This window comes from Pediculus humanus, genomic scaffold (genome assembly GCF_000006295.1).
Source record: "Pediculus humanus corporis 1103172108241 genomic scaffold, whole genome shotgun sequence".
Lineage (NCBI taxonomy): Eukaryota > Metazoa > Arthropoda > Insecta > Psocodea > Pediculidae > Pediculus > Pediculus humanus.
Window position 1 is genome coordinate 5196 of NW_002987811.1, and position 27269 is coordinate 32464.

A 27269-nucleotide genomic window follows, 5' to 3' on the forward strand; every position below is an offset into this window, starting at 1 on the left:
TACGTTTTAAATAATTAAAATTTATTACTTTTATTATTATTATTATTATTATTATTATTAATTTAAATGTCGCTCAAAAACGTTTAAATTTTATTATTACTTGATAATTTTTTTTTTTTTTTCTTAAAAATCATTCGATTTGTCTTCGTTATCATTATTATCATTATCATCATCATCATCATCATCATCATCATCATTGTCATCTCATTCACGAAAATTTTTGTAAAACTTTTTTACAGAATTTTCTAGAATTTTTTTTTTTTTCCAATTTTTTTTTCCAATCGTTTAAACCTTTTTATTATAAAAGTTTTAAATGACAATTTGAAAGTTTTTTTTTTTTTTTTTAAATTTACCGCAAAGCACAAATCGTACACAACAACAACAACAACAACAATGACAACAACAACAACAACAACAACAACAACAACGACGACGACGACAACAACAACAATTTAATACGTCATTTACCGTACATAAATACATAACGTAAATGAAAAAAATAAATAAGTTATAATATTTCGTTAATAAGAAAAATTGTAAATAATATCACATCGTTTATTAATAAAATTGGTTGTTGAATTGGCGTTTGTACGGTTGTTCGGTTGTACGGTTGTAGCAAAAAAAAATCAAAAATAATGTCTGAGCGTGTACGTGAGAAAAAAAATTAACGTTTTTTATATAATTTTTTTTTTTTTTGGTCGATTTAAAAAAAAAAAAATGAGGAAATGATAATTAATTAATTATCAATAACCGGAAACGGAAATGAAAATTACAGATCGTAAATTAATAACGGTCGAATTTCAACAACAACAACAAAAAAAATGATTGATTTCGTCTGTTTTTTATTTTTATTTTTTTATTTTTAAAATTTTATTTTCTTAAAAGGTAATGAAAAAAAAAGCGGAAACGTGACGTGCAAACCAAAAAAAAGTTAATCAGAAAAGGCGGTGGGAGATGAGGGTCGAAGGTAGAAGAGGGAGGGAGGGATGGATGGGGGGGGGTTCGAGGAGAAGTTAAGCAACGGAAAAACCTAAGCAAAAGAGTTTTCATATTAAAAAAAAAAAAAAAAAAAAAAAAAAGAAAATTTTTTTTTTCTTTTTTTAATCAAATTTTTTATTGTTTTTATTTTTTATTATTTTTATTATTATTATTATTATTATTATTTTTTTTTTGGAAAATTGTTTACACTAAACTTAAATCAATTAAGGTAATTGAAAAAAAAAAAAAAAAGAAAAAATTCAAAAAACGTTTTTTTTTTTTTCCCTTTCGTTGCGCCGCCCTTTTTGTCGTCGTCCCACGTAAAAAACAGGAAATGGAAAAAAATGGGGATTGTTATAATAATAATAATAATAATAGTAATAATAACAACAACAACAACAATGATGATGAAATTAAACGATACAATTGTTGTTTATTTATTTAAAATATGAGTTTTCTTTTAAATGTTGTTGTTGTTGTATTGCTTAAAGAAAGGAAAAGATGGAGGATGAATGAATGGAAAAGTAGGCAAAATAATCATTATTATTATTATTATTATTAGTATTCAAGGTACTCTTTTTCTTCCCCCCTTCCCTCTTTTCCAAAACATTTTCCCTCCTTTCGACGAATTAAAAAAATAAATAAATAAGGTCAACGAATTTACAAAAAAACGAATTCAACTAATTTAAAACGATAATAATAATTATGGCGATAATAATAATAATAAATAAATTATTAAAACCATACATAAGTTAATATTGTAAATTTTCTTTTTTTTTTTTTTTACTTAAAAACTTATAATGAGATGTTAACAATGATGATGATAATAATGATAAATTTAAAAATAATTAATTTACAGAAATGAATTATTATTATTATTATTATTATTATTATTATTATTATTATTATTATTATTATTATTATTATATTTAAATTCGCATAAATTGTTACAAACGATAAAATTTATACTCGGATGATGATGATAATAATAATAATAAAATCAATTTCGATACCAAAATATTACGTAAAAAATAGGTTGTTGTTGTGATAGTAGGTAAATATAATAATAATAATGATAATGATGATGATACAACCGGTGGTATAAATTTAGGGATTAATTTGAATGGAAAATTTTTTTGTGGATGATGACGTCAATTCTTGTAACTGTTTTTTACTGTCGTGAGTTTTTCATTAGTGACGAGGATTTTTTTATTTTATTTATTTATTTGTTTTTGAAAATGGAAAACTCCATCGTTGATCGTCGTCGTCACTATATTTGATTGTTGATGTGTGTGATTGTTTGTTGTTGTGCTCTATAACAAACGTGAAAGGTTGGCGTTTGTCAAAAAACAATTTTTGGTTTTTCCTTTCGGCTCGCTTTTCGTGAATGTTTATTTGAGTAAACCGCATTTCCGGAACGAGAGACACACAGAGAGAGAGAGAGAGAGAGAGAGAGGGGGCGTGTTTGTTTGAATTGTTAACCGAAAATTTCCGTTTTGCCTTTTTCATTTCATCATCGTCATATTAACAATAATAATAATAATAATAATAATAATAATAATAATAATAATAATAATAATAATAATAATAATAATAATAATAATAATCGTAAACCGAATGAAGAATTGAATAAAAAAAAAAAATTAATTACGATACAATTATTTTTTTAAAACGTCAATTGAAATCTCGAAAGAGTTTGAAAAGAGAGAGAGAGGGATAGGGAAAGACAGGGAGAGAGAGAGGGAAGAGAGGGAGACAGAAAATTTTGAAAAGATGAAATTGAAATGTCGGTTAAAAAAAATAATTTTCGTCGTAATCTTATAAAATTTTATTTATTCATTTTATTTATTTTGTCATTTTAATTCTTTAATCAATTTTTTTTTTTTTCTTGTTGTTTGTTGTTTGGGTTTGATTGTTTGTTTGTTTTTTTTTTTTTTTTTTTTTTAAATTGAAAAAATTTAAATTTTAATATAAATAAAATAAAAAAAAATAAAATAATAGGTTTGAAATATATATGTATTACACGTATTAAAAAGTATTTCGGAAGGAAAAAAAAAGGAGCTTCTTTTTTTAAATTTAAAAAAAAAAAAAAACAAACGTGGCAAAAAAAAAGTTTTAGGAAGTTAAGTTCAAATCAAAAGCCACTTTATGAATATATATATAAATTTTTTTTAATTAATTAATAATAAATATTTGATTTTCTTTAAAGTTTATTTTTAATTACTTAATCGTGTGTTTAAATTTTTTTTATTTTTTTTTTCTTCTTTCGTGGCATTAGACCCGACGTAAAAAAAATCAATATTTTTCTTTTACGAAAATTGTTTCTTTTTTTCTTTTTTTTTTTTAATTTTTTAATTTAAAAATTATTTTTTATTTTACGATTTAAACATTATTAACCTTATTGAATTTCGAGTAATAAAAAAAAAAAAAAAAGTAGTAATAAAATTTGAAATTTATTTTGATCGATTTAAATTTTCCCGCCATTTTTTAGAAAAAAAAAATAAATAAATAAATTACGTATGCTTATTATTATTATTATTATTATTTTCGGTTGTAAAAAAAAAGTGTCAGAAGACTACTACTAATAATTAAACAAGGAATCGTAATAAACTATTTTTTCTTATAATAGTTCATATTATTATTATTTTTTTTTTCTCTCCCGAGTTTTATTTCGGACCTTTTTTTTTTTCTTCTTCTTCTTCTTTTTCTAGTGCCACGTGAAATAAATTAGAAAAATTTTTATTTTTACGACATAATCAAATAATGTTTTTTTTTTTTTTTTTTAAGTTAGAATAGTAATAAAATATTGAATGGGAAGGTTGTAACGAACGAATAAAAAAAAAAAAAGAAAATTTAATTTAAAAACTTTTCATATACGTGTTTCATTTTTTTTTTTTTTTTTTTTTTATATCACCATTAACAAAAATTTTTAATTAATAATTTCAATCGATCAATCAATATTTACCGATCGATAATCGATCGTATCCGCCCTTTTCTTGATACGTCATTTTCGAAAAAAAAAAGTCATCAATTTCAAAAATGAAAAAAAAACAATTTTTTTTTATATATTAAGACGTCTAAGACATCGTGTAAAACTAAAAGCACGTTTCCCGCCTTTTTCTTTTTTTCAAAAAAAAAAAAAAAATCGGAGTGTAAAGAGAGAGAGAGAGTGATAGGAAAAGAGAGTGAGAGAGTAAGAAAAAGGAAAAGAAAAAAAAAATTAGAAAGTTTTCCGATGTAAAAAATCACAATAAAACCTACGAAAAAAAAATCTAAAAAGGATTTTATCATCATTATTATTATTTATTATTATTATCACTATTATTACGTTTCACGGTTTGCTGATTTAACGTGTATGTCGTGCGCGATTCTACCACTTTTCCTCTTATTATTATTATTATTATTATTATTGTTTTTCTAACAATATATATATTATATGACAAAACTTTAAACGTATAATAAATCTTGATTTGATTTTTTCCCCTTTTTGTTTTTTTTTTTAACAATCAATCATTGCGCCCGACATTTTTTCTTATTATTATTATTATTATCATTATTGTCGATTATAATTAATTAATTAATTATCCTTTTTTTTTAAAAATAAAAAGTCGTTAAGAATTCGTATAAAGAAAATGAAAAATTATTATTGATTGAAAAAAACAAAAAAAAAAGTTTTGTTTCGATTAATTGAGAGATTTTACTTTTGCTCCTGGTCCTCCTGTTGTTCCCGGTCCTCCCGATGCTCCTGGTCTTCCCGTTCTTCTTCCTTTGAAAATTCTCAAAGTAAAATCTAACGAGTTAATTGGAGAAAAGGGTCGACATTTGTTTTTACTCAAAGGTTTTCCTCGTTTTGATATTGACGAACGTTTATTATTATTATTATTATTATCAGTATCATCATTATCATTTATGATGACGATGAAGATGATGATGATGATGATGATGATGACCCGTGTATCAATTAACATTAATTTCACATTTATCCAGGTGTAAATAATAAATTTTAGTTAAAACATAATCTGAGCATTAAATTATAAATCTCGTTACGACGTTAAGGCTTCCTTCTAGATAGATAGATAGATAGATAGATAGATAAAGAGAGATAGAGATAGGAAGAGAGAGAGAGAGGGTGGGGGGGCACACATTTTTCGTTTTAGGTTAATCCTCATTTAATTTTCAACAACCGATTCGAATTTATGTAAATGTTTATGTTTAGCAAATAGAAAATGAACGCGTCAGGTGCCTTTTCAAGGATTTTCTCATATAGGAAAAATGTTTTCTTCTTGGGCCTTCTCTCTCTCTCTCTCACTCTCACTCACTCTCACTCTCTCTGTTTCTTTTTTTTAAATAAATAAAAAATAAATGTTTCGCACAGTGCATATTTCTTCCCCCCTACCCTCACTCTCTCTCTCTCTCTCTCTATCTCTCTCGCAAATTTAATATGTGTGTGTGTGAAAATTGCATTTTCTAAACTTTTCCATCTTCCCCCGCCCCCTCTTCTTTCATTGCCTTTTGTTTTTTTTTTTACTAAAAAATTTTCCGGGTTTGTTTTTTTTTTTTAAATTAAATTTTTTTTTATGGGAATTATTTTCATGTTTCTCTCTCTCTCTCTCTTTTTCTCTACTCGTCATCATCATCATTTTTTTTGTTCTGTTTAATTTTCTTCCACTCTATCTCCATCCTCTTTCTTTCTCTCTCTCTCTCTCTCTCTCTCTCTCTGTCTGCGTTTTTTTTTTCCGAAGCAAATGAAGAATTCATTACTTAAATTGCGTTTATAAATATTTTCATTGCGGTTTTTTTTTTTTTCTCTTTTTTTTTCCGAGGCGACGCACCGAACGATGTTATATGTTTAAAACATAAAATCAAAATAAAATTTAAATGAAAAAAAAAAAAAAAAAACACAAAACGAAAAAAAAAAAACAATAAAAGAAAAGAAGAAGAAGAAAAAAAAATTTTTTTTTCCGGGGGGGTTTTTTTTTCTTTTTTTCTTTCTTTTTCTTTGATTTTTTTTTTTTTTTTACGGTTTTTTTTTTTTTTTTTTTTTTTTTATCCATTTGATTTACCCAGGAAAAAAAGTAAAAACGTTGAAAAAAAACCAAAAAAAATGAAAAAAAAAAAAAAAAAAAAAAAAAAAAAAGGGTTAATGGCTTGTTGAGGCAAAAGGTCAAAATTGTTTTTAGTAAAAAAAAAAAAAAAATTTTATTTTTATTTTATTTTATTCTTATTACAACATTTGATGACCCGAAAAAAATCTTTTTTTTTTTTTTTTTTTTTTTTTTTAAAAAAGAAAATTGGATGTGCATGTAAATTAAAAGAAAATGAGAATGATTAACAAAAGAAAAAAAATCGGAGAGGGGGAGTGAGGAAAAGAGAGAGTGAGAGAGAACGAGAAGAAAATGAAAAATAATGAGAGAGTGTGAGTGTGAGGGGGGATAGGTGGTAGGGAGGGGGTACGAGGGAGTGAATGAGGGAAAAAAAAAAATTAAAAACATTTACCTTGTAAAAAAAAAATCATTAGAACTCGTTGAGGTAATTAAGGAGGGTGTTTAGACAACGCGAAAGAGAAAAAATAACGGAAACATTAGTAAAAGGTTAGAAAGAAAGAAAAAAAAAAAGGTTGCTATATGAAGAAAATTATTATTATTATTATTATTATTATTGAATTCGTTTTATGAATGGTTTCCGTTTGGTAAACTTATTGATGAAATTGTAAAAAAAAATTCTTTCCTTTTTTTCTTTTTTATTGGAAAACTTAAATTCTCGCGAAAAAATTATATATGTTATTGAAAATTACTCTCTCTCTCTCTCTCTCTCTCTCTCTCTCTCTCTCTCTCTCTCTCTCCCTCTCACTCTCTCTCTCTCTCTCTTTCCCTCTCACTCTCTCTCTCTCTCTTTCTTTCCCTCTCACTCTCTCTCTTTCTTTTTATTTGACTTTTTCGACACGACTTTGAAAAATTACAGTTTACAGTTTTTTAAAAAAAAAAGGGGGGGAAAATAAAAAAAAAAAAAAAAAAAAAAAACCTTTTACATTAATTATTAATGAAAAACAAACAAACAAATAGACGAATGAACGGACGAACGGGCAGACAGACAGACTAACAAACAAACAAACAAAAAAATATACATGTACACCTTTTACACATTCATTTATTTAAAAAAAAAAAAAAAAAAGGCAAAGGTTGTAGAGGCACAAAGTTTAAAAATTCAACATTACGAAAAAAACGCTATTATCATTATTATAGCTATTATTATTATTATTATTATTATTATTATTATTATTATTATTAAAAAGAAAATTTCAAAACGTCGGATTTACTTTAAGTTTACCCCCCCCCCAAAAAAAAAAGGAAAATTTCTAAGAATGAAAATGGAAAATATTAAATGGAAAGATTCTAAAAAAAAAAAAAAAAAAAAAAAAAAAAAAAAACCTTTTTGAGAAAATTTTATTATTGAATTAAAAAGGGGGTAATTGCCCATTGTGCTGTTGCTGTTGTTGTTGTTATAAATATAGTATTGAAACCAAAAAAAAAAAAAAAAAAAAAAATGGTTTTGACGTGGATAAATTTCAATAGAACAAAAGAAAATTATTACGTACGACGCGAGAGGGGGGGGTTAGAGGGGGGTAGAAGGGAAGGAAAAGGTAAAAAATTTTTCGTTGTGCCCTTAAAAAGAAAAAAGGAAAAAAAAAAGGACGGGTCCTTTAATGTAACAAGGTTGAAAATTTTTCATTTTTTTTTTTTTTTTTTTTTTATCTTTTGTCGCATCCGGAAAAGTTTACAATCTTTTTTCATTTATTATTAAATTTTTAATAATAATAATAATAATAATAATATTTTAAAAGAAGAAAAAGAAAAATGACGTGGTCAATTCGTAATACCCTCGGAGAAAAAATTCATCATCATTTTTATTAATATTAATATTATTAACGTGGTTAAAAAGATGTTCTTATTGATATTACGTATTTATTATTATTATTATTATTATTATTAATTGGTTATTAAAATTTTATTTTATTTTATTAGACCGGAAATCCGCTTTCTCGTTCTATTAAAAAAAAAGAAAAAGAATTATTCTATTCATTCATTCATTCATTCATTCATTCATTTCTTTTCGATAGAAGTTTTCCCGTTGTAAAACTTTTTATCGTCGTATTCATTTCCTCTTTTTTTTTCTTTTATTTATTTATTTATTTATTAATTAATAATATCAATAAATAAAAATTTTGTTAATGTTTGCGGTTTTGTAAATAAACAAAAAAAAAATCGATCGATCGATCTATCGATAAATAAATAAATAAATGATGATGATGATGATGATTGTAATGAAAATAAATAAATAAATTTTCCAGTTTTTTATGTACATTAAATTCAGTTAGTGAAAAGAAGGATTTTTCTTTTTAAAAATACGTATGTAGAAAAGAGAGAGAGAGAGAGAGGAAAAACTCGCGTGAAAAAAAAAAGAATCGAAACCGGTTAAATTTAACCGACCGGAAACGGAAATCTTTACATTTATTTTTTTTTTCATAATCCAAAAAAAAAAAAAAATATTAAAAAAAAGTTATTTTCCGTCGTTTTTTTTTTTAAATGAGTTTTATTTAAATGACGTCATTAATTATTATTTATATTTTTTTTAAGAGGGGGGAAGGGGGAGGGGAAGGAGGGGGAAAACTTTTTTTTATTTTGTTGTCAGATGTAATAGAAAATAAATAATAATCTTCGTTTGTCTGTCTTTTCATAAAATGATGATAAATTAATATTTTTGTTAAATCCTACTCGTTTTGTTTTTCCGAAAATAAATAAATAAATTTATAAAATAACAACAGTAACGGTAGCAGAAGTAAAATGAAATTGAAATGACTGTAGGGCAAAAAAAAAAAAAAAAATAACATCACCTGGAAAATTTAATAAAAATGATTTTTATTATTATTATCATCATCATCATTATCACGTTAAGTTTAACACGTGACGACGCGAACACTCGGTAATTTTTTTGATTTGTTTATTTATTAAAAAAAAAAAAAAAAAAAATTTGTTTATAATTTATTTATGTGAAATTTCTCATAAGTTTTTGTATGAATCAAAAATGGCGAACGCGACCGGTAGATTTTTTTTATTTAAAAAAAAAAAAAAAAAAAAAAAAAATTGTTTATTAATTAAAATTTTTTATTTTATTATTTTTTAAACAAATATTTATTTGTTTGTTATTGATCGCGCGTTTGTTTGTTTGTTTATTTATTTATTCCGTGTTGAAATTCGTGTGGAATTTTATTGAAAAAAAAATTGGAGTAGTCCTTTTTTTATTAACATGCATCCGCCATTTTTTTTTTCACCCAAAATAAATTACTTTAAAAAAGCAAATTTAAAAAATTAAATTTAAATTTTTATTTAAAAGGGGAGGGGAGGAAGGAGGGTGGCGGTAGAAAACGTAATAATAATAATAAATTTTTTTTTTATTGCGGCAAATAATAAATATTTTATCGAATGAATTTTTTTTTTTATTTTAATTAAAAAAAAAAAAATAAATAGATCGGAATCCATACTATGCCCCCAACAACAACAACAACAACGACAAACAATAAACAACAACAACAACAATAATAATAATAATATTGTGTGTATATATTTATGTATGGTTTATGTGTAAATATAAGAGAAAAAGGGTTTTCTATTGAATTCAAAGTCAATTTAAACTTTGTTAAGAATAAACATGACGGTTTTCTCGTACTCCCCTCGCTCCCCTCGCTCCCTACTCAAAAGAAATAAGAGATTTATTTCGACATTTATTTACAACACCCAAAATTTTTATTTTACTTCCTTACTCCCCCTTTACCTCCCTTCCCACCCCCCCAAAAAAGAAAAGGAAACTCTAAGAAACATTATTTTTCATCATCATCATCATCACGATCCTTCAATCTTTCACGGATCGTTTACCTTTTTATTGTAATAAAAATATTTTTTGTTTGTTTGTTTGCTGTTTGTTTTTTTATTACTTTCTTTAAGGTATTTTTTTTTCATTTTCGTGACTTTTGAAATCGTTCGTTAAATAATTTTTAATTTTAAACGCGGAATATTGTTTTGTACGGGTGCGTGCGTGCGTGCGTAAGTGCGTGAGAATAAAATATTTTAAAATTAAATATGTTCGTGTTTCACTAAAAATGTTCATCATTATGTTTTTTTTTTTTTTTTTTTTTTTATAAAGGAGAGAAAAAAAATTCGGGTTTTCGAAATGATAGTAGTAATAATAATAATAAAATTTATTCGCGTCAAATTTAAAAATTTAATGTTGATGGTTCATAATAAAAATATATAAGGTCTCTCTCTCTCTCTTAATGTTTTTTATAATGTGCATGTTTCACTGCAGAGAAGAAATAAATTTAAATTAAATTTTTTTTTTTATATATCGCACACTTTATTTTTTTGTGCGTGTGTTTTTATGATTTAACACTTGATAAATATCACAGTCGAAACAAACAAAAAAAATGTTGTTTGTTTGTGTGTTTGCGCGTGTGTGTGTTTGTATAAAAGTACTGGACTTACCGAAAGAAATAGATGAAATTATAAAAGATGTCCTCCGATAATGCTTTCGCTATCGTTTCTTTCACTCGGCGGTGATGATTTGCTTCCGTTGGATTGATTATGAAGAAGAATCGTGTCATCTTCGGTCAAATGCAATTCGACTTTTTCCTTTTCCATATTGTACGAGGCTTTGGGTAGGAGAAGACTTTCGAGTCCGATTGTTTCGTTTTGTTTATCCGAAGGTTTAAGCATTTCCGGCATTTGTATTCTTATGCTGCTGCACCTTCGTAAAATTGACGCGGATTGACATAGTGTCGTTTCGGTTTCGTTACCCGTACACGTTTGATCCGATCTCCAACCCGGTAGCCTGTCCTTGGACGTTTTGTGTCTGCACGAATCGAAACCGGGAAGTACTTGTTTAAATTCTTTTCTAAAGTTTTCGTTGAGCCAAGCGTATAAAAACGGATTGTAACACGTGCTACTCATCGCCAGTGCGTGGAAAAAAAAGAAAAGGAGGTTGTAGTACCGCCAATTTCCAACTTGGTTGTTGAAATCGTTTATTATGTTTATGCAATTGAGCGGGAGCCACGACAACGCGAATATCGACACCATCGAAATAAGCATGCGATTCGTTCTCCTCTTTCTCTCTCTGTCGATTTCTTCTTTCCTAGAATTTTTAGTTCCCGGTTTTGCTCTTTCGTTTAATTTCAGGCTCACTTTCGTGTAGCAAAAAGCAATTATCGTGAAGGGAATGATGAATTGCATCGTCACCGTTATGCATCCGTATATTTTCCGAATGTGATTACCCGGCCACGCTTCTTCGCAGTAATATGCCGTCACGCTCGTTTCGTTCACGTTCGACTGATTCGTTTCGTACGATATCATGTAAGCGACGTGGTAACCGTAGGGTAGAGTCGCCACTATGCTGAAAAGCCAACTTCCGAGCACGATTGTCAAACACGTTTTCGTTTTCATTCTCCGGCGGAAGGGATAAATGATGACGAAAAATCGATCTATGGCTATCGACGTGAGAGTGACCGTCGATATGTACACGCTTATGCTCGTGGCAGGTGCCAAAATGTAGCAAAGCGTTTTACCAAACACCCAAGATTCTAAAAAGGTGTAGAGTGGAGTGAATGGTACGCATAAAACGCACAGTAATATGTCGGACAAAGCGAGATTCGTTATGAAAAAATTAGTGACGGTTTGCATGGCACGATTTCGACAAACGACGTAACACGTAAGAGCGTTCCCGAATATTCCCAGTACAAATATGACCGTGTAGAAAATCATAAAAATCGCTTGGATTTCATGGTATTTTATGGGATCCATTGGCGGCGGCGACGTGACGTTCGAATACATCGTCGTCGGCATAATCGATTCTTCTTCATTTTCTTTCATGGCCTGAAAATGAAAAAAAAAAAAAAATTATTTGCTTCGTACGTTTATTATCATTATTATTATTATTTTTTTACATTTAATTATCGTCACTTGTAATAAAAATTGATTTGATGCGTCGATCACGTGTCGTATAACATATATCTTATAAAATCGTTAATAATTTTCATCCGTGAATGAATGGGGAATTGATTGATTGATTGATTCTTATCGTAAAAAAATATTTTCTTTGTCGGAAAATGAACAAAGAAAAAAAAATAAGATGGAGGATTTCGTAACCGAACTCATTCGTAAAAAAAAATCGGATTCGATAACACAAAATCAATATTAAATTTACCTTTTAATTCAAAAACTTAATAATGATAATAATAATAATGATAATAATGAAAAACTTTTCCTTTTGAAAAAAGAAAAAGAATGTAAAATGAAAAGTTAAAAATAAAAATACACAGAAGGATTAAAAACGAAAAGGGAAAAGTGTTGAAAAAGGGGGGGAGAGAGAGAGGGAAAGTCATTTATTTATAAATAATTAATAGATTCGAATTTGTAAAATTATTATTATTATTATCATCGTTGTTATTAATAATATTACGTAATAAAATATAAATAATTTTTTTAATTATGCTGGAAAACAACAAATAATTACCGTAATATTTACGAATAAATACATATAATTAATAATCGAGTCGTAAACAAAAAAAAAAAAAAGTAATAAAAATAATGTAACGAACGATGATAATGATGATGATGATGATGGCGATGATGGTGATGATGATGATAATAATGATGAGAGTGAGAACGAAAGGGTTTCAGTATAAAAAAAAAAAAAAATTGTTAATAATTTTATTATTATTTTTTTTTTTCATAAGCCTTAAGGGATTTAATTTTACTTCTTATTCCAGACTTTTCCCCCCTCTCCTCCTCCTCCTCCTCTTCTCCCACACAATTCAAATTCAATATTCTATACAACTTTATTTTAAAAAAAAAGTTTTTTTTTATCTCTCTCTCTCTTTCTCTGTTCGTATCTCTGGAGAAAAATTACGATGGAATTTTTTTTTTTTTTTTTTTTTAAAGAAATATTTCAATCGCTCCTCCTTGTTAATTTTTCACTGCGAGAAAAAAAAAAAATTTTTTTTTTTTTTTTTTTTTTTTGCCCGCTGGAAAAAAATTTTTTTTAATCCATGGCTTTTGTTCTCTCTCTCTCTCACTATCTCTATCTTTCACTCTCTCTTTTTTTTTTTTTTGTTCTATTTCAAATATTTAAAAAAAATAAAACAGACGACGACGACGATTTTTTTTTTTTTTTAATGGATTAAATTTTTAATTGTGTCGTCTGCAGAGAATTTGTGAGGTGGTAGGGAGGGGAGGAGGGGAAGGAGGAGTGGAGAGAATATGGAAAAGGGATTTAAAAAAAAAAAAAAATTTTTTTTTTTGGAAATTTAGTGACGTGAAAATTAAATTTGACATTTTTTCCTCTTTTTTTACCTTTCTTCGTTTAAAAAAAAATCATAATATTATTATAAGTTATTATCATTATCGGTATTTATTACAAAATTGATTTAATCATCATCATCATCATCATCGTTGAAAAAAAATAATAATAATAATAATGAAAACAATTAAAACGTTGAAATGTTTTGTATGTAAACGGTTTTTTAAATATGGCGGAAAATGAAATCGATACTCTCGAATGAATCGATGTAGGATTGAAACGATATATCGAAATATCGATCAATCATCATAATTTTTTTTTTCTCGTCGCGTATTATTAGGAGTAGATTTATTGAAAAAAAGAGAGAAAGAGAAAGAGAGAGAGAGAGAGAGAGAAAGAATAAAATTGATGGTATTAATAAAACGGTTATTAATTATCTTTGATTGTTCGCTTCGTTTTTTTTTTTTTTTATTTTTTTTTCTCTTTCGAATTTGATTAGATTTAAAATAAAAAAAAAACTTTTTTTATTTTTTGGGGGGACTGGGAGGGGGAAAATTTAATTAAAATTTAAAAAAAAAAAAAATTTTTTTTTTTTGATAAAACAAATACCCCCTTTTATGAAAGAAAGAAAAAAAGGGATGGGGTTATGCCAAAAATAAATAAAACATCATAATATATGTTACATGAATCGTAATGATTGAATCAATCAATCAATCAATCAATCAATCATTCATTCAATCAGTCGTTGAAGTTAAATAAAAAGAAATATGCGTCAAAACGTGAAATGAATTTATTTTAATTTTTTTATAAAAAAAATTATTTAAAAAAAAAAAAAAAGTTTTGTAGGAAATTAAATGGCGGGAAATGAAAAAAAAAAAGAAAAAAAAAAAAAGAAGGAAAAGACTTGAGGGTGTGAATGAAAAACTACCGCGACAATTTCTTCTGCTTTTTTTTTTTTTTTTTTTTTTTTTTTTTTTTTTAACTTTCATTAGCACGAAATTGCCGTTGACGTCAAACTAACCCATTTATTGAACAAAAAAAAAAAAAAAAAAAAGAAAAAGAAGCAAAAAAAGGAAAAAAAGAAAAAAAAAAGTTCGTCGATCTTAAAAAAAAAAAAAATTTTTTTTTTTTTATTTCGAGTGAGGCAAAAACCCCGTGAAATTACCTGATGCCTTCCCCTCTCTCTCTCTTTCTCTTCCTCTTCCCTTCAACCCCTCTCTCAATCTTTCTTTGTTTCTCTTATTTCTCACTTAAAATTTTTAATAAAAACTTTTCAATTTTATTGTTGGATTCAAAAAAAAAAAAAAAAAAAAAATGAAAACTTAAGCAATTAAATTAAAAAAAAAAAAAAGAAAGAAAATTGAATCTCTCGCGCACTTACACACCCACTTACGCACGCACTTACGCACACGGACCCGCACACCCTCATTCAAACGTTAAAAAAAAAAAAAAACCGAAAAAAAAAGAAGGAAAATTTTTTTTTTTTCCGACTACGTCGGATCATATTTTTCCCATTTTTCAATCTCTCTCCTTAAAAAAATTAATCATTATTATTATTATTAATAAAGATGGCGAACGATTAAGGAAAATAAATAAGATGTTAAAAACTATTTCGTAAATCGTATTAATTTATTAAAATGGTCGTTTTTCTCTCTCTCTCTTTCTCAAAAGGAATTTTTCTTAAAGGAAAAATCACAAATTTTCACTCAATTGGGAATTTAACAAAATTTATTTCGTAGGAAATCTTTTCGACTCCATTTTCTAATCAGGTTAAAGTTTAACAACAAACAAATAAACAAACAAACCAACAAACGTTTCATCATCATCATCATCTTCATCATCGGACGAATTACGGGGGGGAAGAGGAGGGGAGGGGAGGAAAGGAGAAGAGAGAAAAACAATTTTTTTTTTTTTAAAAAAATCTTATTTACATCATCATCTTTCAATTCGTTCGTTCGTTTATTAATTAATTCATTTTATTATTATTATTATTATTATTATTATTATTATTATTATTATTATTATTATCATCATTATCAATCATTATTATTAACTATAAATAAATAAATAAATGAATGAAAGGTAAAAGAAACTAAATATATAAATATATATATATCGGGGAATCGATATTTATCCAATTACGGTGAGTAAATAAAATAAAAATCAATGGGGAGATTTTTTTTTCCTTCTTTCACGCGTTTCCTCCCCTCCCCGCCCCTCCCCATCCATCCCACTTTTCGTCACCCCCGTCCCCCTACTACTACTACTACTACTACATCCTTGTTTCCTCTCCTCATCATTCCTCTCTTTTATAAAATAAATATATTTTACGACTCTTAGATTTTCTTTTTTCTCGTTTATTTCTTATCCCCACCGTCGCCATTATTATTATTATTATTATTATTATTATTATTTATTCTTTTGCCACCACCCTTAAACCATCAACATCATAATTTGTGCGTCCTTACAAAAAAAAAAAAAAAAAAAAAAAATAAACGACGAATAAAAAAAAAAAAAATCAAATGAATTTTTATTTTCGCCCGTCCCTTCCTTCCCGTCCCTCCCTTCCCACCGCCCCCCGAAAAAAGCTAGTAAATAAATAAATAAATAAATAAATAAAGTAAACTAATAATAATCTTGACGCCATCTTTAAAATAAAAAAAAAAAAAAAATTTTTTTTTTAATAATCCCCCATTCTTCCTGTTTGCGTTTATATATAAATATATTTTCCAAACGTAATTAATTTGATTTATCATCATCATCATCATCATCGTCATCGTCGACTTTTAATTAATTTAAACGTTATTGAAAATAAATAAATAAATAAGTAAAAATGGCCGTCGGATGTATGCAACAAGAGGTTTTCGTTTGTTGTTGTTGTTCTAGTCGATATAAAATCCGTTTGTTTTCACTTTACGTATCGTATTAATAAGATTTTTTTTTTTTTGTTTACTCAATAATTTATTAATGAAAATTATATTAATGGCGGCGGAGAATAATTTTTAAAAATAGTAATAATAATAATAATGATGATGATGATGATGATGATGATGATGATAATAATGATAATTAAAGAAAATTTCAAACATCATTTAAATGAGGGATTTTTATTTTTATTTTTTTTTGTGCTGTCGAAAGAAAAATTTCCCTATTAATGATGATGATGTTGACGATAATGATGATGATGATAATGATTATAATGATGAAGACGATGATGATGATGATGATGATGATAATTAAAATGAAAATTTTTTATTTTTTGTTATATAAGTCAAAGGAGGGGAGGGGAAAAAAAAGGATGAACTTAATTAATTAAATATTTATTAAGAGTACAATTATATTTATATATATTTATATTTATTAAAAAAGGAAATAATAATAATAATGATGATGGCGACGATGATGATGATGATGATGATTTTGATGATAATGATGATGATGATAAAATAAATGAACGGAAAAAGAAGAAAAAAACAGACAAAAAAAAAAAAACAGGAAAAACAAAAACCATTAGAAATTGTAAAATTTTAATATATATTGTGTTTCTTGTTTGTTTTGGGCTTGTTTGTTCGTTCGTTCGTTCGTTTGTTTGTTTGTTTGTTTTTGCAATTTTTTTATTATTCGTTTTCGTTTTCATTTTCGTTTTGTTAATTAAATTGCTATGTGAAAGTTATAAGAAGAGAAAATTTTTTTTTTCAAAATGGCGGCGGCGGCGGCGTTAGGAGGAGAAGGCGGAGAAGGGAGAGGGAAAGGAGGGAGGGAGAGGAAGGGTTTTTTCATCCAAAAAAAAAAAAAAAAATTTTTTTTTTTTTTTTTTTTAACTGTCGTAATTAATTCTCTGCGGGGAATTTTTTTTTTTTTTTTTGTTATAATTATTATTATTATTGTTAAAAAGTATCAAATGGATATTTCGACCGTTGAATTTAAAAATTTTTCCTTTTTTTTTTTTTTTTTTTAACTTTTGGCTCCTGGTTTATTTTTTGTTTTGTTTGTTTCGTTTATAACAAAAAAAAAAAAAAGGAAAAAAATTTGTTGGAAATTCTTTTTCTTTGTAATTTTTTTTTTTTTTTGTTTTATGGTTAAAGCAGAAGGTTTTTTACGATGATAGACCCCAGAAGAAAAACAAAAAAAACGTTTTTGACGTTTTTGTGTGTTTAAAAAAAAAAAAAACGAAGAAGAAGAAGGGTGAAGGCCGAACGTTTGACCTTTTTGGAATATTTTTTTATTTATTTATTTATTCATTTTTTTTTTCGCGTTGCCATCTTTACAAAAAAAAAAAAGAAAAAAATTCTCGCGTGAAATATTATTTATTAACAAAAAATAAATAAATAAATAAATTTTCGTTCCGGTTTTTTTTTTTTTTTGTTTCGTTTTTAAAAAATTTTGGCTTTTAAATTTGTTTACACGTTTGTCGAAATAACAAAACTTTTTATTTATTGTTTCTTTTTTTTTCCCGTTTGTTTGTTTGTTTGTTTGTTTCTGTTTAAAACGTTTTTTTTTTCCTCTCATTGTTGTTCATTATTTTTTTTAAGTTTTGAAATGGAAAGTCTAGAATCGAGATTAAATTTGATTTGTTGTTGTTGTTGTTGTCTTTCGTCGTCGTCGTCGTCGTCGTCATACTCGTTTGTTTGTCAAATTATAAAATAAAATTTGATAGCTCCCCTCCTCACACCCCTCCCCTCCCTTCCTTTTCCTATCCCGAGTCAAATTATAAGTTTATTAATTTTCATTTTAATTTTCCTCCATCATCGTCGTCGTCGTCGTCGTCGCCAACAACAACAACAACATTTCATATATGAAAACGTCACGGGGGGGGGGATTGGGGGAGTTAAAAAATGGTATTCGGACTTTTCCGAGAGAAAATAATAATAATAATAATACAATGTATATTTATTATTCGTTAATAATTCGAGAGAGTGGTTAAAAAAAAAAAAATATTTTTTTTTCTATTTTTTTTTTATGGAGTCAAAAAAAAGCAAAATTATTATTATTATTATTATTATTATTATTGTTATTTGGGTTTTCAGGAAAGAAGAAAAAAAAAGAAAAATTTATTGTTTTTAACCGCAGGCGAAAAATAAGGGTGGGTGGGAAAAAATATATACATATATGTGTGTTTGTGTGTGTATTTTTATTTTTATTTTTATTTTTTGTAATTTCCTCATATTTGAAAAAAATTTTTTTTTTTTTTACTTTTTTTCTAGAATTTTCTACGAGTGAAAACGGAAATAAAAATAAAAATAAAAAAATATTTTGGTCATTTACGCAAATTTCCTTTTCGCTTTTTTTTTTATCATTATTATTATTTTTTGGTTCACATTCGTTTCTTTCGATTTACTTATATAATATTCACGCATTTTCAAAAAAAATTAATTATTATTATTATTATTATTTTTGCGTCGGTGATAAGAGCACTCGTTGTGATAAGGATGCAAAAAAAAAAAGGTTATGGATTTCGGGCCGTTATAAAAACAAAAAAAAAGAGAAAATGTCGCTTTCCTTCTTCGATTGTAGTATACAAAAACCTTTCTTCGGGCAAAATGAAATCTATAAATTTTCACTCTCATCCAATCAATCTATCCTTCGTTATTTTTGTCGTCTGCTTTAGGGGGGTGGAAGGCGGGGAGTGGGGAGGAGGAGAAGGAGGAGGAGGTTTCCTTACTTTCTACATCCACAAAACAAATATTGAGATGGTTTCTTTTTTGTAAATTGTATATTTCGACGCGACTGAAATCTTTTCATTTCACTCGATTTTTTTTTCCTTTTTTTCCTTTTTTCCTTTTTTTTTTTAAATGGATTTTTCCGCATTTATCCGCACGACCGCACTCACGTATCATATTCAGGTATTGATTGACACGTTAGGTGGGGGAGGGAGAGAAAACTTGATAATATGAAGCGAGAACGTATAAATAAATTAATTTAATTAATATCTATTAATCTCCTCACTGATTTATTTATTTATTTATTTATTATTATTATTATCATCATCATTACCGTTGTTTAATTAAATAAAATTAATAAATATATATATATCAATACGATCCCGTTTGATAATGATAATAAAATGTAAACAAAACGTACGTACGTAAGTACGAGGGGGATGAAAATAATAATAAATAATAATAAATTTTATTTAATAAAATGATAAGGGTTGATGAGAAAAATGCGTGACGTCAGAAATTTTGTGTGTGTGTATAGGTGTGCGCGTTTTGACAAGTAAAACAAATACAAATAAAAGAAATTAATAATAATAATAATAATGAAATCGGAAAATTGCGAACGTTCAAAAATTATTGCGAAACGATTTAGATAAAAAAAAAAAGAGAAAAAGTTTTTTTTTTGTTTTGTTTAAATGCACCTGAGCTTGTTTATTAAAAAAAAAAAAACCCGACGAGTATTAACCCCCCCCCCCACTACTCCCTCATACGCCCCCCACACTATCTCTCTCTCTCATTTTAAAATTTGGGCCGATTTAAACAATTGGCACAAAAAAAAATATTATTATTATTTGTGATTATACAAAAAAAAAAAAAAACTTGGAGTTCATTTTTATAAGAAATTTGATTGTTTGTTGTTTGTTGTTTGTCGTTACCTCACTCGTAATGTAAAAACGGATTAAGTAATGACGTCATCACAATTTAATGGAAAATTATTAATTTCGACCGTAAAACTTTTATTATTATTTGCGGTTATTTGCTTTCGCAATTTTTTTTTCCCCGTTAAAAATTTTTTTTTTTTTTTTTTGAAATTTATTAAATTTTAAAGACTACGTACGTATTCCCTTGTTCCGGGGTTCGTAAAATTGACATCAGGGAATTACGAATTATTTAATATTTTGAATGTAACACGTTAACGAAACCTTTCCGTAAAAATAAATCGGTCGTAACAATAAAACATTTATATAAGAATACTATTATTATTATTATTATTATTATTATCATTATCATTATCATTTGTTTATAAATTACGACGGTTTTTAATTTATTTATCGTTAAAAATAATTTTAAAATAAGTGGAAAACTTTTTATTTTCACCGCCTCCATTTATATCACCACCACGACAACAAACGCAAAAAGTTAAAAGAACAACGAACGAACGAACGAACGACAACAACGTGTGCAACAAGTTTTTATTATTATTATTATTATTATTAGTATTATTAAATTATAAAAGGGTTAAATGATAATAATAATAATGATAATAATAGAATAAAAAGGATTATAAAAGTTTTTATTCGAGAAAATTTCGTCACACAATCAAAAAAAAAAAAAAAAAAAAAAAAAAGAAAAAAAAAGGAAAAAAAAAGTTACGACGATGACGACGACCATGACGACGACGACGACGACGATGACGACGTCGTCGTATATAAATATATATATATATTAAATTGAAGATTCCTGAAGGAAGAAAAAAAAAAAGAAAGAAAGAGGATAAAACTTTAAGAAAGTAGATATTATATATATATTTATATATTAAAAAAGTTGAAAAGTGTTTAAGTAAGCATGAAATATAATATACGAAGAAAGGGAGAGAGAGAGATAGAGAGAGAAAGGAAGATATTCTTTCACGTAGAAGAAAAATATTTACAAATCGTGAAAAAAAAATTTCCAAATACCGTATTATTATTATTATTATTAAACGATTGACTTAAAAGTGATAATCAATTATTAAAACAAGAAATGATGATGATGATGATAAATCATTAAAAGGAGAGTAAAAAAAAAAATGAGGACGATTGATAAGAAAATTTAAAGTTGAAGGGATTAAAAACTTTAAATGATAAGAGAGAGAGAAAGAAGGAAAGAAGAAAAGACAGAAAATGAAAAGTTTCGATTTGACGATGATTTTTGTTGTTTAAAATGAAAAGATTAAAAAGATAATCCAAAAGAATGTTTAAACAAAAAGAAAAAAAAAAAAAAATGGTACCAGCATGATTTCAAAAAAGTCGATTTGAACAGAAAACATGATGTCGATTTAAAAAAAAGTTTAACGATAGCAAAAAAAATAAAATAAAAAAAACTCACCTTTTTGCGAATCGAAAACCGGAAGTCACCACACTAAAAAAGTTATTATTTTGACTACTATTAAAATCATAACTAATTTTTTTTACGTTTATTTCACGTTATTAAATGCATTTCGTCTTGTTATTATTATTATTATTATTATTATTATTATTAATTAATTATTTAAACGAAAAGTTTAAATACGAGAAAAGTTCGAGAAGGGGGAAAAAGAAACGGATGTTGTTGTTGTTGTTGTTGTTGTCGTCTTGATTTTTTTAATTTTTCATCATCCATATGTTTAAAAAATTTTATTTATGTTTTTATTCGTGTTTTCCGAAATTACGCACTCGATTGTTTTTTTTTTTTTTGTTTTTTCAATAATAATTAATTTTTTAAAAAAAATTTAAACGTTCAAATTTGTAAAAATAAATAATGAAAAAGAAAAAGAAAATGTTTTCTTCTACTGCGTTAACTTTATTATGGTTGTCGTAAAAAAAAAAAAAAAAAAAAGAAAAAAAAAAAAAATTTTTTTCTTTTTCTCAAGTTAAATTAAAAAAAAAAAAAAAAAAATGGCGAAAATAAAATAAAATGACATTTTTAAATGAGCAAAAAAAAAGAAAAAGAAAAAAAAAAAGGATTTTTTATAAATTTTGTGTGTGTTTGAACGTTGACGAAGACGACGACGACGACGACGACGATGACGACGAGACGCACTTTTTAACGGTTTTCCTTCGAATGTCGACGAAACTTTTTCATCGTTTATACGAACGTATAAATTTAAGGAGAGAGAAAGATCGTAAAAAAGAGGGCGCTCGCGAGCGCGCGCGCGCGCGCGCGCGCGCGCGTACAATCACGTGATCTAGGTTTAATGATGGCGGCGGCGGTGGCGGGAAGCGAGAGAGTGAAGAGAGCGAAAGAAAATAAGGAGAGGGAAGGAAAAAGGGGCAGTTGTGAGGAGAGAAAAGGTAAACGTGGGAGAGGGGGGTGGTGGTGACGGAGAAGGGAGAGGGAAATCGAGTAGGGAAATTTGTCGGTTACAAAAAAAAAAAAAAAATTTTGTTATCATGTGTGTGTTACATTATTTGAATTTCAACGTTTAATAAAAAAATTTTTTTTTTTCCTTGCAAGCAGACATTTTTTTTTTAAATTTTAATTTAAAAAATTTAAATTTTCATTTTTAATATTTACCTTACGGATGCATAACTTAGGAAAAACGGGGGGTGGAAGGGGAGGGGGAAATAAAAAACAAAATGTCGGAATCGCGAACGTTATACCCTCATTATTATTAAATTATAATTATGACGTCATAACGGCGTAAATAACGTACGTAACGATTATTAATTTTTTAAAAATATTTCGACATATCGATCGATGCATCGTTTCCGCGCGGGAATTTATTTTGAAATGCTTAAGTTAAGAAAAAGTGTATAATAAATAAATATTTGTGGTCTTGTTGAAAAAATAAAAAAAAATAAATGAGGTTCATTATATAAAGAAGTGAATAAGTCGACGGAAAGAAAATTTATTGGCGATTTAAAACGTTAAAAGCGTTGTTTTCAAAAAAAAAATGGTTGGAAATTACAGGAAAAAAAAAAGTCTGAGTGACGAAAAACGACCGACTTTGAACAGTAGAATAAAAAAAAAAAAGAAACTAGTATTATTATTATTATTTATCTATTTATTTTTTCGTACCTCGAATATTTCCCTTAAAGAAAAACAAAATGGTGGAAAATGTTTTTCGATTCGTTAGGAATTTTTTTAAAATGACGACGTGTTAAAAAAAAGTTTTTGAAGAATTTTTTTTTTCTTTTTCGGGGGTGGTGGGCGGAGAGGGGGACTCGTGTGACGTTTAACATTTTAAATTTATTTCTCCAATAAAAGTTTATAATCAAGGCATTTTAATTAAAATGTTTTTGGTCGGTTTTTGAATATTCTATTTTTTTGTAATAAAAAAAAAAAATTTTGCTGTCGTCGTCGTCGTCGTTGTCGGTGTACACAAAAGTTTTCGAGTTTTTTTTTTTTGGACGGTAAAAAGGTAAAACTATTCCGAAAGGGTAAAATTAAAATTTGAAAGGTTTTTTAATTGACGATTTTTTTGGGGGGAAGCATTTTCCTCGTTTTTTGTTTTCGTGCTCGCAAAATCCGTGGCTTTGATTTCTCTCTCTCTCTCTGTCTCTTTCGGTCACGATTTTTCACTATAAATTTTTTATTTATTTATTTATTTACTTACTAAAATAAGAAAATAACGTGACCGAAGAATAAATATTATTAACAAAAAAATTGTTTTACTTTTTCTCTACTTCCCGCCCCCCCCCACGTCCCTCCAAACTTTTTTTTTTTTTTAACCGGGAGTAAAAAAAAAGGAAGATTTTTTGTTCCGAAAACACGTAAATCACAGATTTTATTATTATTATTATTATTATTTCATTTTGAATCAATACGTGAAGTTTTCAAACAGGTTTTTATCTCGTTACACCGAAATAAATGTTTGAATATCAATTTTCGAAATCTGTACCACAGCATCAGAGTCTCGTGAATCTTTTTTCGGGTTTATCTTATTCGTGAATTGTGTGTGTGGATGCTTCGGTGACAGGTTGAACAGGTTTATGAAGTAGTAATCGGGATTAATCAGGAGAGATACATTTTCTTGAAGCTGTATGCAAAACCTTTTGATTGTTTTTTTCGTCTTGTTGCCTTTACAAGGAAACAAGAAGTGTGCGTTCACGTCACGGTCATCCACGGAAATTATTATTATTATTAATTTTTTAAAATTATTTCCGCCAGTATTGGATGGATATAATTTTCCCTTTTTTTTTTCTCCTTCCCGCTTTAATTTTTCATAAGTTGGTAACGTTTATCTACTACGTGAAAATAGCAAAATAATTGAAAATCTGCTGGTCGGAAAATGATAGTCTTTTTTCTCGTAATTTTTTCCTTGAAAATTTAATTTTAAGTTTTAATAAGAGAGAAATTAATAATGGTCATGAATTCATTTCGAATGACAAAAAAAAAAAGAAAATTGTAAATTGCGAGTTGCGTAGTTTTTTTTTTTTTTATTATTAAAAAAAGGCGGAAAATTTAAAACGGGTTTTTCTTTTTTTCCGAGCATTTTCATTTAAATTTTTCCAAACTATACTGACATCTATCGTTTTTTTTATACTTAACTTCCAACGACTTTTAATCGACACGCCGCAATATTTGTTTTGATTTTTCATTATAAGATGGCAGAATTGTTTTTAAATTTAAATTCATATCAACGTTTTTTATTTAATTATTATTATTATTATTTAAAAAATAACCGGATGCGTAAGTATTATTTTCAATAATGTTAACTCTAAGAATTATCATTAAATAAAATTAAAATAATTATTTACGAAAACGACAAACAACGACGTCACACGTTTGACGTCACTATCATGGAAAACTTAAACCGAATTAAAAATAATTACCCTAAATTTTAATTAATTAGTTAATTAATTAATTAATTAATTAATCGATTGATTAATTGATTTAGTTGTTTACATGGAAAATCAATAACAAAAAAAATAATCAAAAAGGCGAGGCAACAAACAAATCGATAAATCTACCAAAATTATTTCGTCCGCCATATTTAATTAAAAAAATTTTTTTTTGTTTTTTTTCCCTTGAAAACAAATAAATAAATTTTAATAAATAGCGATAATGATAATAATAATAATAATAATAAATAAAGTAAATAAATGTGTGTGTGTGTTATTAAAGATAATGACGTGTTAAATTGAAGTTACCAAGAGGAAGTGAAAGAGTAAGAGTATAGGGCATTTCTTCCGGAAATGATAGGAAAAAAAAAATAAACAAACAAACAAACCGGAAGAGGCTCTTACGAGGATAGAGAGGGAGGGGAAGAGAGAGAGTATTGTTTGATCCGCGGCGTAAAAATACGAAAATTTTGGCGTATATCCAATGATTTTTACACCTGTTGATGGAAATTATAAACGCTCGTGTTTTATTATTATTATTATTTCCCCCCCCCCCCCCGTATGTTGGCAAACCTTTTCGGTACCCATTTTTATTATTATTTTATAGCAGAAAATCGTGTATTGTTGTTTGTCGTTTTTTATAGGAATTTTTTTCGTGTATTTAGACTCATCTTTTTCCACGATTCCGAGATTTGCATTTCCGTTTTTTTTTTTTTTTTTTGTAATAACCATCAATCGGAGAAATGATTTCAGGCTTCGCTGAAATTGAACTTTGAACTCTTTGAGACTTTTGAATCGTTTAGAGTTCGAAAATGCCAAACCTTTAAAACTTGGGAAAAAAATTTTTCATTTTATTATCATCATCATCATCATCGTAACCGTTTTTTTTTACCTTTTAACTATCATTTCCTTTTTGAAAAAAAATAAATTTAAATAAATTGACGGGTTCAAGAGAGAGAGAGAGAGAGAGAGAAAGTGTGTGTGAGAGAGAGAGAAAGAGAAAAGGTAAAAAAAATAATTTTTAAAAACTGCATGTGACGTATAAATATATATATATAAAATGGGGAGGGGAGGGGTTTAAGGGCATAAAAAAAAACGGAAGGGGATGAATGAATAATGCGAGTGGTTGTTTATCATTAACAATTAAATTATTTATTGATTATCGAGAGGCAATCGAAAATCATTAAAAAAAAAAAAAAAAGAGAAAGAGAGAGAGAGAGAAAGGTGCGAACGAAACACACTTCGCTTAATTTCTCTTCTCCCCGTTTAATATTGAAATCTTCTACGAATCTCCAATAATGATAATAATAATAATAATAATAATAATAAGATCGTTTAAACAATAATTGTTTTTCTCGTGTCGCAATCATAATAATGATAATGATGATGATGGTGGTGGCTGTTAGATTTTTAAAAATCTTTTAGAACAAGAATTTCAAGATGATGATTATTTTTTTTTCTCTCTAGAAAAATTTAAAAGAGAAAATGTGGGAAAATGGCGGGCGGGAGGTGAGAGAGAGAGAGAGAGGTGGGGGAGAAGGGAGTGGGGGGACACAAACGAAACAACCCGCATTTCAAGAAAAATATATACTTAAATGTAAAGTATTAAGTAATCTGGAACGGAAGTTTGAATGTATATATTCCGACAAGTACAAAAGACTTTTTTATGTAATTGAAAATAATAATAATAATAATAATAATAATAATAATAATAATAATAATAATAATAATAATAATAATAATAATAATAATAACATATATAATAGATTTGGTAACATTAATACGTGTTGGAAGAAAAAAAAATTCTCTCTTTCTCTCTCTGTCTTTCTCTTTCCAACAGCATAAAAATTTTTATTACGTATTCGCGTTTTTTCTCTCTCTCTCTCTATCTACCTCTCTCTCTCTCTTTATAAAAGTTTATGTAGATAAAGTGACGGATAAAAGCAGAAGATAAAAGTAAAATCTATCGGAAAAGCAAAGCAAAAAAAAAATTTTTTTCTTATTCTTTTGAACGGCAGATTTATTTTCACCAAATCAAAACCAATATACATATATATATATTTCTCATTCTTATTATTATTATCATCATCATTATTCTTTTTCCACTTTTTTTTTTTTTTTCGCTCTGCTTCCACGTCTTGGTTTTCTCTACACGTTTTGTTTATCTACAAGTCGTTAACATTTTAAACTCTTTTTCTTTTTTTCTTTTTTTTCAATTTATTTGTCTAAAATTCAACCGTCGGTTTAACTTAAACGGAAATGTTTTTTTCCACTCCCCCTCCTCTCCCCTTTTTCATCATCTTCTTTTTCCTTTTTCCTTCTTTACTTTCTTTTTATTTTAATTTTATTTACTGAGGGAAAAAAAAATGAAAAGAAAATTTTTCTTTTCATTTTTTAATATTTATATACGTACATACATATATATATATATATATATATATATATATATATATATATATATATATTTCTCAAATTTTTTTTTATT

At 26.8% G+C, this 27269-nt stretch overlaps 1 protein-coding gene across 1 annotated transcript; it reads right to left on the reverse strand.

The window, feature by feature from the left end:
- Positions 1-10532: 10532 nt before the first annotated feature.
- Positions 10533-11894, reverse strand: Phum_PHUM460790 (class A rhodopsin-like G-protein coupled receptor GPRnpy2, putative; the record flags this gene model as incomplete). The annotated part of the gene is made up of 2 exons (XM_002430002.1): positions 10533-11354; positions 11388-11894. 2 exons carry the CDS (start codon positions 11892-11894, stop codon positions 10533-10535), a joined length of 1329 nt encoding a protein of 442 aa, XP_002430047.1.
- Positions 11895-27269: the final 15375 nt, after the last annotated feature.